General features: G+C 38.9%; 2 protein-coding genes and 1 long non-coding RNA gene across 3 annotated transcripts in view; 2 read left to right on the forward strand and 1 right to left on the reverse strand.

Annotated features, from left to right (window-relative positions):
- Positions 1 to 278, forward strand: part of LOC136276727 (piggyBac transposable element-derived protein 4-like) — a 2,173-nt gene extending 1,895 nt beyond the window's left edge. The window contains exon 1 of the mRNA XM_066165341.1: positions 1 to 278. This exon is cut by the window's left edge and continues 1,895 nt beyond it. The gene's annotated coding sequence lies outside the window, so the exon portion shown is untranslated.
- A 1,744-nt stretch (positions 279 to 2,022) lies between these two features.
- On the forward strand, positions 2,023 to 2,868 carry LOC131775584 (piggyBac transposable element-derived protein 4-like). Its single transcript, XM_066165342.1, is given in 3 exon segments — positions 2,023 to 2,169; positions 2,342 to 2,492; positions 2,495 to 2,868. Coding segments are annotated over 3 exon segments (672 nt in total).
- Positions 2,869 to 5,710: 2,842 nt separating this feature from the next.
- LOC136280531 (uncharacterized) overlaps positions 5,711 to 17,500 on the reverse strand; it is a 23,398-nt gene continuing 11,608 nt past the window's right edge. Inside the window, exon 3 of the long non-coding RNA XR_010717278.1 lies at positions 5,711 to 6,056. This is a non-coding gene — a long non-coding RNA (uncharacterized lncRNA). The remainder of the gene's footprint in view (positions 6,057 to 17,500) is intronic.

The raw sequence follows: 17,500 nt of genomic DNA on the forward strand, positions 1-17,500 counted from the left end.
GACAATTAACTTTCCATAACAGTAACTATACAAACTAAAAAGAACATCATCTTGGTACTAAAGTTATTCAACTATACTTACCTGAGAGGTCTGTTATCCAGTGCAAATGAGCAAGGTTTTCATTTTAAAATTATAGTTTGATGTATTCATATCTTAAATTAATTGAAAGGACGTCTAAATTATGTATTTTTGTTGCTGATTACAATTTTTAGGCAAACTTACTGAAAAATGTGCATAATTATGGTAATTATGCAAATCGTGACGTCACACATCAAATTTTATCCCATAATATATAACATAGATCAATAGCCCATTTTATACAGATCTCAGATATATATGGTTTATTATGGTTAACTTGAAAACACTATTGTTTACAGTGGCTTTTATCATGACCACTCAAATTTTTCCCAAAAAAATAAGACCCCCGTGGTCCTTTAAGGGTTAACTGCTACCAAATGACATGAAATATTTGGCTTTTCTAGGAAGAGAACTAAGTATATCTGCCTCTAATTTTTCTCCATTTGCAGACATTAAAGAAAGTGACATTTCTAACACTCAACAAAATTTTGGTTCAATGGAACTATAGTCAAAGAATTAGAGTGGCAGCTGCTGTGGAAAAGAAGAAAGAGGAGATAAGTAAAACAACTCTGAAACCAGGCACAAAGCATGAGAAAATAACATCTTTCATCTCGCAGAAAAAATCTAAACCATGGTTTATTGATAGGGCCAAAGGAGAACCCCCTCATTTAAGAATAATGCTTGGCAACACTTGAATTCATCTGTCTTGATGTCTTCTTTGTCATGCAGTCATCTTGATGAATGTGAGTCTATTTCACATGTTTCTCCAAACAGCTGTTTGGTAAGTATTATCATGCCATTAGATTCAACATGAAACAACAAGTTTAGCAAGTTTTGGGCTTAGGAATAAACACGATAGAGGGAAAGGAGGAAAGAACTTGCTAAAGTTGTTCCAGTTTTTAAACAAGGCTCTCGTTTTGCATGTAGTCATAATCAACCTATCTCAGTTATCTCTTCCATAAGTAAAATATCTGAGAGATGAATTTTTAATCAGCGGATGTTCTATTTTACAAATAATAACACGATTTCCTCAAAACAATATGGATTTAGACCAGGTTTCACAACTTCTGATTGTCTAATTGACCTTATTGAAGAAATAACTTCTCCTCTTGATAGAGGACTTTATGTGGTTTCTTTATTCTTAGATTTAAGTAAAGCATTCAATACAGTAAACCATCAAATATTACTAAATAAACTTAAGTACTATGGATTACAACAAAGTGAATACAACTGGTTTCTTACTTAAGTAACAGGAAACAGCAGGTGCATGCAAATGGTGTTGCTTCTGATACACGTTTTATAAATTAAGCATCCAACAGAGTTCCGAAGATCCAAGTAGAAACAATGGTAACAATTGCATCTTTACAGTGAAGAGATTGTTTACCTCAGCACTCGAGGTTTAGAAATTGGCTAGAGGATGGTGTGACATCTGGTAAGATGAAAGCTTTTCTTGCCATGATAATTGCAATGGGCCTGGTGAATCAAGAGAAAATCCAGGATTACTGGTCAACCAATGGTCCAGGATTACTGGTCTACTCCTTTTTCTCTCAAATTACGTCAAGAGACAAATTTATTAATATTTTAAAATTTTTTCACTTGTGTGATAATGATAATTATGCTCTTCGAGGACAGGAAGTGTATAGCCCAGTAAACAAGCTTGATACTATGTACAGTGTTGTCACTGGGAATTTTCCAGATGTCTGAAAGCCAGGCAAAAATATTTGCATAGAGGAGGGATAATTCCATTCAGAGGAAAAGTGCACTTCAAAGTGTACAATCCAGACAAGTCAGATAAGTATGGTGTTAAGTCATACCAGTTGTGTGACTCAAGTAATGGGTATCATTGTAGGTGTGAAATTTACACTTGTGTAAACCCAGAACCACCCAGTACTAAAGGAAAAAACATATGACTTAGTCATGAGGCTCATGCAACCTTATTTGAATATGGGCAGGTGTTTGTATGTTGATTACTACTACACATCACCTCCTTTACTTGCTGAGCTCTACAGGCAGAACACTGGGGCCTGTGGAACAGCCCACTACAGGAAAGGCATTCCCCAGAAATTTAAAAGGGCACAAGTGAAAAAAAAGGTGACAAGTTTCTTATGGACAATGGAACTTTGCTGGCAGTTAAATTTAAGGACCGTAGCGTTTTCCAGATGCTGTCATCAGTTCATTCTGTTGCAGAGTAGAAGTTGGCTAAAATCACCCTAGAACTGGGCTCCAAATCGCTAAACCTGAGATTATCCATGACTACAACAAGTTCAAGGGGGCAGTTGACAGGTGTGATCAGATGGTGGCCTATTCTTGCTTCAGGCAAAACACCATGAAATGGTGGAAGAAGGTGTTCTTCCACCTGTTTTCCTTAAGCATCCTGAATGCTTCCATCCTGTACAAGCAAAGAACCCAGTCACCTGGCTGCAAAGGACCTTTTAAAAGGAGCTTGCTAAGAACTCTGATCCGAGAGGCTACCCAAGGAGGTCAGCCAAAGGCTCCACCCATCTTCAAGTTGGAGGTCACTTCCCAGAGAAAATACTGGGCACCAGGAAGAAGTCCAACATCACCCAGGCATGTGGGGTTTGCTTTCCTGTCCAAAAGAAGATTCTAAAAAGGACAGGAGATAAAAGGAAGAGGCCAGGAAAAAAGTCTAGCTTTCAGTGCAGTGTTTGTAAAGTAGCACTCTGTATGCAAGACTGCTTCCGGTTGTACCACACTGTTGAGGACTATGTTGCTGCCTACATTCGAGGACATGAAGCCAATATTGGCAATGTGGATGCTGAAACTAATTGATTAACTGATAATAACCATTATTCATTTTTTTCTTTTTTTGGCTTTTGTTAGGTTTTGAAGTCAATTCAAACACAGAAATAGATAAATTTACAACATAGACCTGTACAACTGAGCTTACTGTTTTGAACTGATGCAAAACCAAACAATGCATATAAATTCCTAATTCGATTGTGTTAACTTGACAAATATGCAGTCTTGCTACCATTTAAGGGAAAAAAATGCCGTCACAGTCACAGGGATTGTTTTGTCAAGCTGGTGGACTAGGGCTTAACTCTGGTTGCCATTTCAGGCTTGTACAGATAACTTTTGGAAGAAATTAATATGATGTGTTATTTTCTTATGCCCAATTATCATCAAATTTTTCTAAAAACATGATTTCATAGCTACATTTTAAAAGTAACTTCGGTTCAAAGTTTATTGTAATAGAATGATCAGAAAGGAAATTTGATATATAGGTTGTTGGGATTTGATGAAAAGTAAAGCTTTCACAGCTGGTGAAAGAACCAACTGTCGTGTATGAGTGTATTTCTCAAAATAAAGTCAGTTTAAGTGATTGTAACCTGAACTCAAAGTCAGCATGCTAGGGGTTAAGGAAAATTTCTGATGGTTGTACAAACTAGAATACCAGCAACAGGGTTCACCCCACATACACATGCTTATACGGCTTAAAGGTGCACCAGTGGTTGGAGTTGAGGTATGTTGAATTGAAACAGAATCCAGCAGACAAGGCATGAAAGCACAAGAGATACTAGATTCCCAATGGATTACTAGACCACCATTTCTTTGGGAGAAAGAAAACCAGTAGCAACGAGTGTCGGAAACTCGATTATAGCATAGGGCTTTTAATCTTTATTTTGTCACGAACTGCCAATCTTTGAAGGCGTTTATATTTATCTGAATGGCAAAGATCACGTTATTCCACGTGTTATTGTGAAATAGAGTAGGTTTGTTATTTTTCTGTCAGCAATATCGTTTTAGCCAATCAGCTCATGTTTATTCAAGGTGTGCCATAGATTAGGGTTCGCTCGATTGATGCCAGTGAGAGGTGGATTATTTTTGTAGGAGAAAAGAAAAAAACTGATTAAAAAACCTGAAAGTGAAGACTGAGGACGTTGTGGGCCTTCTTAACCTATTCCCCACACCCGTAACGAAGATCATAATCTTCAGGAAAGCGATCCTGAAGTGAAGTCTGTCACCATGGAAACCACCCAGGCAGCCACAGAGAAGTTAACAAAGAAGTTAACCCTTGCAGAGAGAGTAGAATATTTAGCTAACTAGTATCAAGCGAAACATGCAGTTGCCCTTTGTCAATGCTTTGTCAGACTCCGTAAATATCACCTGCACAAGAAATTAGGTGGCAATGAAGAATTACAACCAAGTCTGTAAAGTTCAAATAGCTCTTGCAGATAGCTGTTTGGATAAAAGTGGCAAGATGATTGGCTCAGTGCAATATCTCAAGAGGCCAATCCAGAAGCTAGTGTTGTTGATGCCAGCACCAGGGGAAGGATTAGAACCAGAATAATTCCCGGCCAAGGAGCCTTGACAAGAAATGAACTGCATTTTGTGCGAAAACTTGATTTAGTTAACACTTGGACTTTGATAGATTAATAATTAGATAAGTGAAATATTAATATTTCAGGGGAGCCATGTTAAGGACACTAGCCAGAAGGCTCATTTTTATTGAATTGATTATTGATTAGTTCACTAATTTCAGAATGATCTTAGATACGTACATAGTTACCATGTTTATCTGTTTTTTCTGCATTTCTACTGGTTTTGTAATTGGACCTTTCAGCGTCACCACACGCATATAAAAGACAAATTTAGCGTCCCTTTAATCATTTCCTCTTAAGTTTTGAGTTGTCTTAGCAAACTTTCGCTCTTTCTTGTTTTCTCAACCTTTGGCACAAGCAGGACTGATATATGAGTACTTTTGTAACTTTGTTTTTTTCTAGTCCACCTTTTCAGTGTTGGGCAATAATATATAAACAGATATTCTGCTGTATTGCCGTATTCATGATTGATTTAAGATTTAAAGGCTAAAATTGTACCAAATGCAAGTGAACACCCACCATCCAGATAAGAACAATGGGCTGTTATCCAGCCACCCAAAATTCCACTAATTTGTATCGAAACTTTTGTACTTTGTACCGTTTTATTTGCATTGCTCTTTGTCATTTTTAATCTCTTTATCGACATTTAGGCCCAGTTCTTTACATGTGATTCTTTGATTATGCATTCCGTGACATTTCATTAGATTGATAGAGCTTTAATGCATTGTTGTTTCAGTTTACAATTGATAAATTGATTGATTGTGCAATTGATTGTGATTTTTCATCATTGATTGTGGTTCATGGTTGATTGCTTTTCATGAATAAAGATTAGTGCAAACAGTCAACTTTGGTTTGTTATCTCGATCTGTAAAATAGTCCCTAACGTTAACTGCATTTTGGTGCGACACCCCTTGGAACTTGAGAATCTACATTTTTTTGGTTGCCACAAATGCTAAAGAACAGAACAGATGGAGGACGGAAGTGGTTAATGGCCTATGCTCCAACCGGAGCTAAGGGCGAAACAACAAATGCTAAAACAACAAATATAAGTTATTATCTCAGCATAATCATCTTAACGTAGAATTGACTGTGTATTTCGAGTTCTCACTTTGTAATGCTGCCATATTACTAGGAAAATAAAAAACTATCTTACCAAAAGTCAGTTGAATTACACATTTCTTTTCATTTAGTTGTATGTCTATTTCTCTGTCTATCAATCATTGTTGGGTATAGCCTACGTAGAAAGACTAGTGTGATAACTTTAATACCCTGAAAGATAATGTGTGTGTGATATTTTCCTATTTCAGTTGAACCACCCCTGTGAAAGAACCTCTGAGGCCATTGGTGAGGAGCTTCGCCATCTGAGGACCATCTTGGGGAGGTTTGAGTGTTCATTTGCAAAGCAGGAGGCTAAGCTGGACAGGCTCCTGAGTGTTATGGCCGGGCAAACACAACAGGCACCACACTGTAGACCTCAGACACCTTTGTTAGTTATACCCTACATGAATTCTACTCCATCCTCAGTAGAGTTTCCACTGTCCCCAGCTGTACTGTGGCAACATGAGATGCCAGCAGACCTGCACCAATTTGTTGTTCCAGCCCAAAGCAGAACTTTAACAGAATTAGCAGACAGCCCTATGGAAAAAGATAAACAATCACGTTGCGTTTGATTAAATAGTCCGAAAAGAGAAATGAATGAGCAGTTTTCAGTATGCCCCCTATAAAGCTATAAAATGATTTCCAACACTGCAATTTACCTATTTTTCTTTACATTCAAAGAAACCGATACTGTTGCAGTTGGGGCAACAGTAATCTCAAGCTATCCAGAATAGATTCCACCTATGCAAAGGCTGCCCACAACCTTACAGTCATGACACTTTGCCTTGTGGACCACCTTTTTAAGTCCAAAAAGAATAATGAATGAGCAGTTTTCAGTATGCACCCTTTTCAAGCGATAAAATTATTTCCAACACTGCAATTTACCTATTTTTCTTTACATTCGAAGGAAGCGATACCGATACAGTTGCAGTTGGGGCAACAGTAATCTCCAGCTATCCAGAATGGATTTCACCTATGCAAAGGCTGCCTACAAGCTTACAGCCATGACACTTCGCCTTGTGGACCACCTTTTTAAGACCACCTTTTTCAACTGAACAGAGATGTATTGTTGACATCAACCGTCCATGGCACAAAGGATTATGCTCCCCTAGACCAAGACATACTTGCTGCAATTAGAGGTTAGTAAAGGGTTTGCAGAACTTAAACAAATAGAGCTAAGAACTCTGCATCTCAACCAATAGTAAACATTTTCACTGTTTACTTGCTTATGGACACCATACTGAAGGGATGGCCCGAGGATTGGTCAAAGATCTCACCTCAGCTGACCCCCTACTACAGCTTGAGAGATGAACTTAGTATTTATGATGGGCTGGTGTTCAAAGGGGAGTGCCTTGTTGTGCCTCAAGGGCTGAGAGCTGAGATAAAGAAAGACATACAGTCGTCACGCACTGGTGTAAATGGCTGTTTGAGGAGAGCGAGAGAGAGCATGTACTGGCCTGGTATAACTCTGAACTCAATCACTGGATCTCAACTTGTGAGCCCTGCAGATTATTTGAAGTTTCTCATGGGAAATAGACCCTCATGAGTCATGACATACCACAGAGGCCTTGGGAGAAAGTTGCTGTGGACCTCTTCACCCTGAACCAGAAAGATTACTAGGTAACAGTCAATTACTACAGTGGTTATTGGGAGCTGGACTGGTTACATAACAGATTCTGGAACTGTGGTCAGAAAACTCAAGAACCACCATGCAAGGCATGGGAGTCTGTGTCAACTTGTTAGTGACAATGGCCCTCAATTTGTAGCTGCAGAGTTCCAAAAGCTTACAAAAGAATGGGACATTGAGCACAGGGTCACCTCTCCTTACAACAGTAAGGCTAACAGCAAAGTAGAGGCTGCTGTGAAGTCTGCTAAAAAACTCCTCTGTAAAACTGCTAAAGGTGGCAATGACCTCTACTTGGGACTACTGGCTGAGCACAATATCTCATCACAAGGAATTGGAAGTAGTCCAGTTCAGAGGCTCATGAATAGGAGGACAAGGACATTACTGCCCACAACTGGTTCTCTCCTGGAACCAAGAACCCTGAGCTCTTGTCACGAGAGAAGCTGAAAGATGTTCAAAAAAGGCGGGCTCAATACTACAATGCTGATGCAGACAACTTACCTGAATTGAATGAGGGAGACACTGTGGAAGAAGGAATGGAAGAAGGGAGTGGTTGTTGAAAGACTTGACAAAAGGTCCTATGAAGTTGAGACAGCAGATGGATCTTCCTATAGGCGCAACAGAGCCCATCTGAAGAAGACTTATGATTCACGCCCTGAAGCAACACAGTGGTGAATCACAGCAAATACCAGAAAGCAACATCTTAGGCCACGGAAGAAGGACCAGAAAACTGCCTCCTGAGGAAACCCTTACTGAGCCACCACAAATATCAAGCTGCCCTGACGGGCCAGATGAGCCCTCACTTTGCAAAGAATCAGGCACTAAAGGCCTACCATGTATTGAACCTTACAAAGAGCAGAGAGAGCTGGACTCAGGGATTAGAACCCAGTTATGACGACTAGTCACTAGACCTTCATACCTTAAGGACTTTATGGCGTGACCAACCTACAAGCAACTTGTGGACATAGCCTGTTGGGCTTAACACCGAACCTTCTACTTGTTGTTAAATATTGAACATTTATTATCAGTTGAGATACTTTCACACATAGTGTCTATGTTCCAGTTTATTATTGTTTAAGGTTTCTCATAAATGTTCCAGTTTTTGGTTTTTTTTTTTTTTTTTGTCTACCCATTTTATATTGGGGAGGATGTGACATGTGGCGTGACGTATTACGTCAGTTACTGATTTCCCGTAAGTAAGAGGAAGTGAGAGTACGTGCTCACCATTACAAAATATGTAGCTTGTTATTGTGAACTCTGCATACTTTTACTCTGTATTTTCGAGAGGACGTCGTGATACACCCATGGCTTGAATATCATGTCGTAAACAAAGAGGGCAAAATGTTTTGCCTTGTCTGCAGAAGGTATGATTGCTCAAGTTCTTTTTGTGTTGGAAGCACAAACTTTAAACTTAACATTTGGTTGCACAAGAGAATGCCCTAATTCAGCGACAATAGGTCTAGGTTGAGAAGGGAAGAAGATGATGGGCCTGCAGAAATTCCTGGAGATCATGTGTTGAAGCACAGCAGGAAGTTCAGGCAGCTGTCCCTGCTCCATCTGATGATGTCAAAGATGATGATGTAGCAAATAATTGTAAACGTGAACTGAAGCTCTATTAAAGACACATCAAGTAAATGTGAAGGAAAATTTACTTAACTTTTTCCTTAAATGACACATTACCTATGTTATCACAATAAAAAAAACGGCATTCTTTAACATTTTAAAAGACCTTGCCAATAAGTTTAGAGGAAGGTTTGCGTGTTTGGGGTTGAAGTAGACCACGAGGGTACCAAGTTGTGTTTCAGGCTAGTAAATTTTAGAAATCAATGGTCTGGTGGCTAGTAATACAGGTAGCCTTGTGTCGAACCCTGCCCAAGGTTGACATACCCAAGGAAAAGTCTGACTACCATGGTATAAATATTGCTCTGGGCATTATAGCCAGGGTATTTGAGAAAGCTGTTTATAACACCTTAGCACTACTCAATTTGCTCATCGTGAAAGTGGAAATTGCACTTGTGTTCTGTTAAGCACTTTATCAACAAACACTTAGATGATGCAGACTGTGAGGCAGTACTGGTATTTGCAATGGACTTCACCAAAGCATTTGACTCAGTCAGGCACAAGCTGCTATCTTATACACTAAACTTGCTGCCCCTGAATGCCTATATCATCAACTGGTATCACAGTTTTCTTTCTAACAGAAAACAGTGTATAGTTCACAACAACTACCTCCACGAGTGGAGAGGAGAAAATAAAGGGACATCGCAGAGAAGTGTGAGCAGCCCCTAGTTATTTAGCGTGTGGAAAGGGGGCAGTGACATGCATAAAGTGGTTTGGCAGAAAAATTTTTGACATGGGCAAATTGTAATTCCATGAGCTGTAACCTTAACAACTGTAAAGAACTAGTCATAAAGAAGAAAGGGAACTCCACATTCTATCCTGTTGTTTGTAATATACCACAACGTGCCACTCTCGAGTTATTAGGTCTGACCATCCAGAACAACTGTAAATTTTTTGCACACACAAAAGCTTAACTGTACAAGACCAACAAATGTCTACACGTGCTGGGAGTGTGTAGAAAAGAGCGCTACAGCTAAACATACATTGATTATCTCTTCTATAGCATTGTTCTCCCTAACATAACCTACGGACTACCTATTTATGGTGCCTCCGATGCGGAAATTAATGTCCTTCAGCAATTTTTAGACAGATGCTATAAGTTGCACTTTAAATCTATGCAGTTAAATATTAGCTCATTACTACAGAAACAAGATAACACGATTCTTAAAATAGTTCAACAGTGTGATAACCACTCTCTAAAGGTTTGCTTACTGCAAGAAAAGAACAACTTAACCTATAACCTTGGACATAAAAGCTGCCAATGGCCTAAGATAAACACCAAACGTTATAAGAACACATCTGTGAATAGATTGATTTTTAAATACAACCTTTCATGATATTTTATGCTAGATGTATTGTATCTAGTTTGACCTTTTTATTCTATCGTAATTTTTGGCTGAACCCTAATCTTTTTATCCTATACCATTAGAAATGTATTTTTATCTAATGAGAAATGAAGACATTTATTATTAATATTATTTAACACCAGAAGGCGAACAGAAGGCTACATATTCCTGCTCAGAAAACGTGGAGGGACTTCATATGCCACGAGTAAAACCATTAATTTGGAACCAACTGCCTGTGCCAGTCTGCACACAGGATTCGAAATCCCAGAAAACGCAGAATGCTGTAACAGCCTTGTTGATGGCAACTGTTAAAGCAACAAACCATGTGTTGCAACAGCAGCCATCAGGCAAAGCTCAAGACAAAGAGATAATCACATATCTAACAGATGCCATTGCCTTGTCATTGCAGTGCTATCATGATATCAATAGCATTCGCTGCCAGGCAATGAAGAAAGATCTCCACAAGGATTATGCCGCATCGCCTAGCGCAGCTACAATGCCTGTAACTTCCAAATATTTATTTGGTGACCTGTCAAAACTCACCAAAGACATCTCTGAAGCAAACAAACTAACCAAGAAAGTTTGCCCCCTGCAACACAATACAGCACACAACCGAAATTCTGACTCAAATGGCCATTGCTAAAGAGCCCAACTTTAAAAATTGCACACAGTTGCGGCCTATTTCGCTGACTAATGTAATAATGAGGGTTTTTGAACGTCTTGTATACAGACAAGAATTATCTCAATATATGAAGAACTTCATTAGCTTCGACCAGTTTGCATACCGCAAAGGCCACAATACGACAATGGCCTTAATTAAGTGTCAATATGCTTGGCTGAAATGGCTTGAGTCGGGTTTTGATTGTGTTAGAATCTTCTCTTTTGATTTCAGCAAAGCTTTTGATTCGGTCCCTCATGATATCCTCTGCTCTAAGTTGAAAACACTTCATATAAATCCATACGTGACCAATTGGATTATTAGTTTTTTACAGAACAGGAAACAAAGAGTTGTTGTTGATGCCATTGTCACGGACTATGTAAATATCAATAGAGGTGTCCCTCAGGGGACAGTTTTAGGCCCTATACTATTTTCTATTATGGTCAATGATATTAAGGCCATTCTACCAAATCAGAATTTACTTGTGAAATATGCTGATGATTTAACATTAAGTATTCCAGTAAAATCGCTGGCTAATAACGGCAATTTAGCAGCTGAGGAGGTCCGATCGATCGTCGCATGGACATCTGCTAATCGTATGCAACTAAACTTCAAGAAAACGTGGGAGATGCTTTTTAGAGGCAAATCCACTAAGGCCTTACCTGCTCCTCTGGTTTCTATAGAGCGTAAACCATGTCTGAAGTTGTTGGGTGTAACTTTTCAATCTGATCCGTGTAACTGGGACTTACATTTTGATAATATTATATCGAAAGCCAGTAGTCGTCTGTACATCTTACGTGTTTGTAAATTCTATGGACTGCCGCTGGATCATCTTCATCTTCTCTTTATCAGTCTTATTCTACCTATATTTACATATGCTGTAGAAGTATGGGGCTGCGCGTATTATCATAAGTATCTGAGTCGCATAGATAGGCTGTTCAAGAGAGCTTTTAAGCTTGGCTACTGTAAAGAGCTTTTTTCGATTGAAAATATTATTATTCTAAAAGATAAGAAGTTGTGGGCCAAGATCACCGACAGCGATTTTCCAACAGCTTTAGATGACCTTTTGCCACCAGAGCGAACAATGGATACGCTACGTAAGAGACGCCATAATTATATTCTCCCGCTTGTCAGAACTGAACGTTTCAAAAGGACCTTTATTAATAGATGTTTGTTCTCTTATTAGTTATTCAGTTAGTAATTTAGTTAGTTTATTAGTTTTATACTTGCTGATTTCATATCATTGTAACTAAACACGTTTGTTGTTTAGAGTGCTTAATAAAGACTTATTATTATTATTATTATTATTGCTACAATTATACAAACCAGGAAACTCATCTGATACCAGTACACCTACTTGCCATATGGTTTGTCTAGTGCCTCACGTATATTCACTAAACTGCTTAGACCAGTTTATGCTTCCCTGCATACCCTAGGCCATCTTAGCCTTGGGTATATAGATGACTCCTACCTACAAGGGGACAGTGCTAAAGAATGCAGCAACATTAAAGCCACAGCACTTTTGTTCAATCACCAAGGCTTTCACTTGCACCCCACAAAATCCGTCATTATAACAACTCAGACCCTAAAATTTTTAGGGTTTAGGCTTGACTCTCTTAGCATGACTGTTTCACCAACAAGGAAAATTATCAAAACTGTGGAAGCCTGCCAAAGGTTACAAAAATGACCAAGCCTCAAATCTCAGAGGTTGCAGAAGTTATTGGCCTCTTAGTGTCTAACTTTCTTGATGTCCAATTTGGGCCTTTACACACCCCTTTCTGGAGAGGGACAAAACCCATGCCCTGATAACACATAAAGGGGATTACAAATCTCATATGATCTTAACATCCAGCTCAGTAGCAGAGCTGACATGGTGGATTGAAAACATGTCACATTCATCTCGTGACATTACCCATCCAACCCCTTTCACGATCATTCAGACTGATGCCTCAACCCTAGGCTGGGGGGCAGTGTATGCTGACCAAGAAGTCGGAGGGAGATGGACATCCTTGGAAAGTAGTAGCCATATCAACATCCTAGAACTGCAGGCAGCTTTCTTTGCCCTCAAATCATTCTGCAAAGGAACCATTAAGGGCCATGTCCAGCTCCAGATAGAGCTCCAGATAGGACCAAGCAAAAGGAATTTTGATCATCCCAGTGTGGCCAGCTCAAACCTGGTTCTCACGGGCACTACAGCTGCTATGCAATCAGCCCTGGATTATGAAACCTTTGAAGAGCCTACTGCAACATGCCTGCCAACAAGCACACCCGCTGCACAACAAGCTACACCTAATGGTCTGTCTGCTCTCAGGGAATCCTTTACACAATACAATGTTTCTCCAGACATTACCAAGATCCTCATGACCTCCTGGAGAGTGGGCACACAAAAATGGTTGGCATTTCGTCATCAAAGAGGCATTACTTACAGTTCACCAAAGATAAATGATTGCTTGGACTTCCTCATGACCCTTAACAATCAGGGCCTCAGTTACTCCACCATAAATACAGCACGATCTGTATATTTCGTCCATTATTACTGTTGACAGTGGGAAACACTTTGGTTTGCACCCCTTGGTTGTACGCTTCTTTAAAGGCATTTATGAACTCAGAAAACCCCAGCCCAAATACAGCTGTATTTGGGATGTTTCTAAAGTTTTAAATTACCTCAGGACCTTACATCCACCTATGGTATGACTGTCAACACCACTTCCTGTCAATTCCACTTGCTGGATCAGACAAAAACTAGCAAACCAGGCCAAAAGTGTAAGCCTCTAGTGTTCAATGAGTACACGCTGGATCCAAAACTTTGCCCACTATCCATGTTAAAAGAATACATCCAGAAAACAAAGCCTCTCAGGAACAGTGCAAAAAAGTTATTTATCAGCTTCATGCAACCACACAAAGCAGTGTCCCGAGACACAATCTCAAGGTGGACCAAGGATGTTTTGAAACCTTCTATTATTGATATAACCACCTTCACTGCACAAAGCACTAGGGCAGCAACAGCCTCTAAGGCAAATGCCAAGGATGTGCCTCTCGACATGATCCTATATGCCATTGGCTGGGCATCTGCACAGACATTCAGTAGGTTTTATAACAAACCAATAGCTAAAGAATATGACATGGTTGCTGCAGTCGTATCCTCATAGACAAAGAGTTACTGTACCTTACCCAGTTCAGGGAATAAACTTTTGTTGATATTTTCATGTTCATGTTACTGTTCGTTTTGTTGGGAGAAATGTGGCGTTATTATCGACGCATTTGCACCTGTGCTATCTTTCAACAATTGTATAAACACAGGGCAACAGGCCCTAATTGGTATTCCCATTGTCATCTGCAAATGACAGAATCTTGTTTCATTAAACAACACAATTTGATTCATTAGTTACTCTGTGACTGTGTCAGAGCCTTAAAGTCTCATGGGATCTCTATGCCTTCGGTCATGTGATAGAATTGAGAAATTAAATGAGACTTGCTTTAAGTTGAAGTTTGATTGAAATTCTATCACATGACAAAAGGAGGCGTAAGAGATCACATGCCCTCCCATTTCCCCTCCCATTTGAGGGCAGCAGCTGCTTGTTTCAGCCAGTTATTCATTTGACACACCCACGATCTTTGAAGAATGACCTGGTGCATGTGCTGTGCTTTCTCATGTGATCTCCTGCCTCCTTTTGTTATGTGATAGAATCTCAATCAAATTTTAACTTAAGGTAAGTCTCGTTTACATGTACACCCGTCAAAACTGAAACAGAACCTGTCAATAAAACATCAGATTGTGCAGTCACAGCAGGCACTGAAAATCAATGGCACATATTCCATTGTCTTCAGAGACAGAAGGATGCCAATGATGAGATGCCAAGATGCCAAGAAACAGACCCCTGGACAAAAACATATTTACATCTGAAAAACGGCTCTAAGATGCCAAATTGTTATTCTGCTGAGGCAGATACACTTTACTGACTATGACCATTCCTAGTAAGCTTAAAAGCCAACTTTTCTCTGTTATAATCCCTATAGCCAGCAGGTAGTAGAAGAAGCAAGGATCAAGTATAAGGGAAACACTTCTCTCAAAAAATATATATGCTAAAGAAATCTATCAAGCATCTAATGAAAAGGTGGTGTGGGGTTGATAGTTGTTCAGGATACCAAAGTAACTTTGACATTGACACTAGATGTCCTCGTACCAGTGTGGAGAATAGGTTTGTTTACTCAGTCATAGGTTGCCTCTGCTTAGGAATCAAGGGAAAGTGGTAAAAATACCAAATACCTCAAAAAGCTTTCCCTTAAAGTGGTGCTTAACTGTGGAGCTTGCTTTCTTAAAACATTTGAGTATGCTAATCTTTACTTTCATAAACCAAAATTAGTCAAACATAGCTAAATCAGAGTACAAATATCGTAGATTAGATCATTACTTTGTGTCTTCTAATACTTTTGACTTACTTCTTAAAATTTAGTTATTAAGATTTTACTAGTTTTTATTTTCTCCTTTGAATACAGTCTAAATGTCTTATTTTAGACCAGTTCTACTACTCAATTACAAATATGCCTCCACCTGGAACTGAGAAATCTTTCCACAGCAACTTGGTAACAAAGGGCAAAAGAGGGGCTACTTGTCACACAATGGTTGTGTCACTATATGGAGGCCCCTAAGCCAAGGGTGTATAGAGTGTAAGCCATATGACCACATGGACAAGACTTTTCTTGAATATTGGGCATAATTATTGCCAAGCTAAAGCCTGAATGTTAGACTAAGTGAGGATGACTTACTGTAGAAGCTAGTGCTTACTTGGCAAGAAACAGAATCAAAACGGATTTTTGAATGAGATGGTGTGGCAAAGAATTTAAAAAGAAATTAACATTGGAAGTGATACATTAAAATTAGGACTGTATAAGGCAGTTTCTCATATTGGTGCAGTTGCTGTTGTTAGGCTTTTCCAGGCCCTTGACATTTCCCTCCCCAAATATACTGAAGAGGGTTACAGACTTCAAGATCTCCTCAGTGTAGATGTTGCACAACATAAAAGCAACTACCAAGAAGAGATGAAAAGTTATCAGAGGCCTTACGAGAGAAAACATGTAAAAAGCAAGTTAAGATGTTTTAAAGCTAGATTACACATGAACTGATAGTTTCCCCAATAACCAAGGGAGGGAAGTATGACAATATTACAAGCAAAAGCGGTGATGTGAAACAAAAAGAAATCACCAAAAGACACAGCTCTGACTATGAAAGAAGTCAAACACTATTTTCCCTTTCAAAAGACACCATTTTGTACTAGCACCTATCAGCTCACAAACTATCTCAGCTTATGCCTAGACAGGGCAGATTAGTGCACAACTGGTTGTTCCACAAGAACCAAAACACTTTCATAAAATCAGGTCCAGCTTACCAAGAAGGAAAAGGAACGTTTTGCTTCTTATGCAAGCCACACAAAATTTTCAACACAACACCCTGTGAACAGTTTATGAGATGATCCAGCAACACAAAGATCTTATCGAGTCTGAAATACAGGGACAAGTCTCTACTATTTCATTTAAAAAAAGTGCAGAAAAAGAAACTTGAGATGATCTCATATTTAAGGCATACAGTGCAGCATACTGGCTTGTCAAAGAGAAAGTTTGAATTCCAAATTTCTTATCTTTGGCTAATCTGACAACATTATTCAGATAACAATTTCCAGTACTTAGCACAGGGTTCCACTGGGGAACCATTTTTGGTACTAAGCAGCTCTCTTGATGACAACTTGTTGGGGAAGGTACAGAGTGCTAATTACTTTAGTCTCACATGGTAACATATGTATCTTTCCTGTAAACAAAACAGAGAACACTGAAACACATTCCTTGTGGATTAAAAATGTTCTGAAAAACTACACATAGCTAATGTGAAACCACTGCGACACTCATCACAACTCACAAAAACTAGCTCAGTCAAAAGGTGAAAGACTGTAGCTCTCTGGTTTCTGACAGTGCGGCACTGATAACTGGTCACTAGCGGCATAGCTAGTCATCTAAAGAAAATAATTCTACATGTGCTCTCACTGCACTGCTCGCACCACAAGCTTGAATCCAACTGTTCACCATTCCTTATTGATACCTTTGCAAAGATTAAAAAAGCTCTCAGGCGTTAAAACAATACAGCAGCCATACAGTAACACTATGACCACCATTGTGACCATCAAAATTTCACAATAGCTAAAAGGGAAGAGATGAGAAGCAGAAGCCATTCAAAGTATGAACAGTTTGTTACTTTCACTTAAGTTTTGTCTTCTTAGATACTAAATTTATCTTAAATATATCTCTAAAGAAGCAACTGAAATTTCTTCAACAACAGTTACACAAATTCAATTATTAAAAAGAAAATTCTGACAGTTTAAAATACTTTATGAGTTTAGTTGTATACATTCATCTAGAGAGGCTTGAGTTACTGATTTTAACACTAAATAAACAACCAGTTACCAATTTAACATATCAGACTACAGAACAATTACGGAAAGTTCCAATGTGTCACTAAACAGTTGACTACAAAGGTTAAAATATAAATACCTCACATTTTCCTCAACATACATCATGAATGTATCCTAGCTGAAGTATCTGTGCAACTCTAATTGCACCATGACCCAATCTGTTATAGAGCAGTCTACAGACATGTTGCTGGGCAGATATAACTATTCACTATTCAGTTTGATCACTTTTGATCATTTACAATTTTTTCCACAATAGAAAGAGAAAGCAAAAC

Source organism: Pocillopora verrucosa, chromosome 4 (assembly GCF_036669915.1).
Source record: "Pocillopora verrucosa isolate sample1 chromosome 4, ASM3666991v2, whole genome shotgun sequence".
Lineage (NCBI taxonomy): Eukaryota > Metazoa > Cnidaria > Anthozoa > Scleractinia > Pocilloporidae > Pocillopora > Pocillopora verrucosa.